Source organism: Benincasa hispida, chromosome 9 (genome assembly GCF_009727055.1).
Source record: "Benincasa hispida cultivar B227 chromosome 9, ASM972705v1, whole genome shotgun sequence".
In the NCBI taxonomy this organism is placed as follows: Eukaryota; Viridiplantae; Streptophyta; class Magnoliopsida; order Cucurbitales; family Cucurbitaceae; genus Benincasa; species Benincasa hispida.
The window spans coordinates 24,146,283-24,149,262 of NC_052357.1; the positions used below are offsets into that span (position 1 = coordinate 24,146,283).

Below are 2,980 nucleotides of genomic sequence, written 5' to 3' on the forward strand. Positions count from 1 at the left end.
CATGACTAGCGGGAAAAGAATTTTCGATGTGCACATTAGCGGGAAAAGTGAGTTATAGGAAAGTTTCCATAAAAAGTTGTTATGATTGATAATATGTCCATGATATGAACATGCCACGTATAGCATAGAACTGGAGGGTGATGATTGAATGAAATTACACATGATCATGCATAAATTCTACTGAATTTGTGATTATGTGATTGACTTCCCAAAAATATGTTTTGCAAAGTGATTATTATTTTAAAAGCACCACTCACTGGGCTTAGTAGCTCACACTCTTCCAAATGTTTTCTTATATCCTCCCCCTCCCCCCAGGTAACAAAGCGGAGCGTTCAGGAAGGAGTCTACTAACCACCAACACACTCGGACTTGGTAAATTGAACTATGTGTATGAAAGTTAGATAGAGTGTTGTAAAGATATTGAAATCTTAAATAGATAAGGGGGAAAATGTTAAATTTAAATGTTATCTTGGAATACCACTGGTGTACCCTCACGCTCCATTCCAAGTCTTGGGGGCTAAGGCTAGGGAGGGGGTGTGACAGCTTGGTATCAGAGCAAAAGTCTACGTAAAACCTGGGAAAAGTTGAGTCTAGCATAAGTATAAAAGGAATCTAGAAAAAAAATGATAAAGGAAAAAGGGATAGGTTAAAGCCAAAGCGGCATCAGGAAAAGGCTTACCTAAGGTAGAAAAGCCAGATAATATTAGAAGATAGGCTAGGTAAAAACCTAAAAAGGAATAAATATAATGAAATATACTAGGACCTAAAGTGGAATCAGGAAAGGTTAGGAAAAAGAAATAAGAAATAATAAGTGGACATAGAAAAACATGAGAAAGGGGAAGTGAAAATAAAGAAATTAGTAAGTAATAACCTGAATAATGTCCTCTGTAGGAAATGAATTCGAGCAGATAAGACTGGTGGTGGAATGACTCCAAAACGCAAGCTGGAGACCGCGGCGCTAACCCAGGAGAAAACCCTAAAAGATCTGAGAATAGTGTAAACAATAATACTGAATATCCTATTATCTTGAACAATGCAAATTTAGTGGGATCTCGAACTAACATGGGATGTCCACAATGTGGTAAAAATCATAGCGGTCTGTATCTGAAAGGGACCAGAATTTTCTATGGATGTGACAAGGTTGGCCATATCTGAAAAAATTGTTATACTTTTCAGAGAAAAACAAGAGAGATCCAAGAAAAATATCAACGGGAACTGGCCAGAGGTTCGAGTTCAGGAAGTAACAACATATTGCCTGAATTGACGGTCGACCAAGAATGGGCGCGTGCAACAAAGAAGGATATTCCTCGATGTATCGTGATTGAATTCGAGGAACAACCCACCTATGACTCTAACAACGCGGAATCCTATAAATTCTGTATTTTCTGTAAGGAAATAAGACATGTTCAAGAGAGGTGTGTATGGAGAAACGAGAGGATGCGCCTTAACTTTGAAAACTTACTACTACCGGAGAATGAGTAAACAAGTAACTATGTAGACTAAAGAAAACTACTAATGTAAATAGCAACAATGTTTATAAATAAAAATAGTATGTTGATAACATATGTCTAATTTATATATGAATGATTGTAGACAAAATGCTGAGAAGTGGAAAACGTAGAATCGGGCAACCCTTTGGGAATGAAAGTGAAAGTGCCTCAAGCCATCCAAAAGAAAAATCCAGAGAGGAAGAACAAATGAATAAATTCACCCAAAGACTTCAAGCAAGCTTAGAAAATATACAACCTGATCTCAAGAAGAAATATGGGATAGAACGATTAAAGGCATTGGGAGCCACAAACTTTGAAGGAACAAAAGATCCTGCAAATGCAGAAGCATGGATGAATCAAATAGAAAAATATTTCGAGGTGATGAGATGCCCTAAAAACCGTAAGGTAAGTCTTGCCACATTCTTACTGCAAAAACAGGCAGAAGATTGGTGGAAGCTACTAAAGAATAGGAGGGGCAATCAAGAAGAAATATGTTGGGAGGAATTTCGAAAAGCATTTTTCGAAAGATTCTATCCTCGATCATTCAGGGATAGGAAACAAGATGAATTCCTACAGCTCATGCAGGGAAACATGACTATAGTGGAATATGAATTAAAGTATACGAAGCTATCCAAGTATGCTTTAAACATAGTGGTGGATGAAAAGGAACGTTGTCGGAGGTTTGAAACGGGATTAAGACAAGAGATTCGAACTCCTGTTACAGCAACCGCAGAATGGGGAGAATTTTCAAGACTAATAGAAGTCGTGATGAGAGTAGAAAGAAGTTTAATGACGGAAGAAGTAAGACCGGAAAGAGACTCATCAATGAGTAGGTGGCGGAGGGAAAAACCAAGAAATTTTACACCCAGGGTAGAAAGCAGAAGTGGATGGAAAAGAAGAGAAGTTACCAACACTAAAGCAAACCCTGAACGGGAGAGCCAAATAAAGGAGTCAATGGTGAGTGTTAACCAAAGACTAAGATGTCCGGTCTGTAATAAATATCACTGGGGAAGGTGTTGGAAGCAAACCCAAGAACGATCACACACGTATTTTAAGTGTGGCAGACCAGGACACTTTAAACGAGAATGTCCTAAGTTAATGGATACTGGAAATGTACAACCACCAAACAACCCGGGAGGAAGATGAACGACGGTTGAGGGATGATGAACTATAGGAGGGAGAAAAGAGGAAACAGGAAAAAAGATGTTGGGGAAACTATATGGACTAACTCAAGATAGGAAAGACAATATGTCGGTGGTGGGAAAAGGGAAAGAGAAATTTTTAGAAGACTAGAATAAAAAGTCATGGTGTAATAAAACTATATGAGGCAAATTATTAAATAAAAGTTTTGTTGTAAAATAAGTTTCATTTAATTTCGAGGACGAAATTATTTTAAAGGGGGTTGTAAATGTAAGACCCTAACACTAAATCTAAAGTGGGAAGTTAAATAGAAAAATCCTAAGTAAGGATATTGGAGCAAAGGGTGAAAA

At 37.6% G+C, this 2,980-nt stretch overlaps 1 protein-coding gene across 1 annotated transcript; it reads left to right on the forward strand.

Annotated features, from left to right (window-relative positions):
• Nucleotides 1-1,598: 1,598 nt before the first annotated feature.
• Nucleotides 1,599-2,636, forward strand: LOC120084630. Its single transcript, XM_039040438.1, has one exon. The coding sequence runs from the start codon at nt 1,599-1,601 to the stop codon at nt 2,634-2,636; it is 1,038 nt and encodes a 345-aa protein (XP_038896366.1).
• Nucleotides 2,637-2,980: the final 344 nt, after the last annotated feature.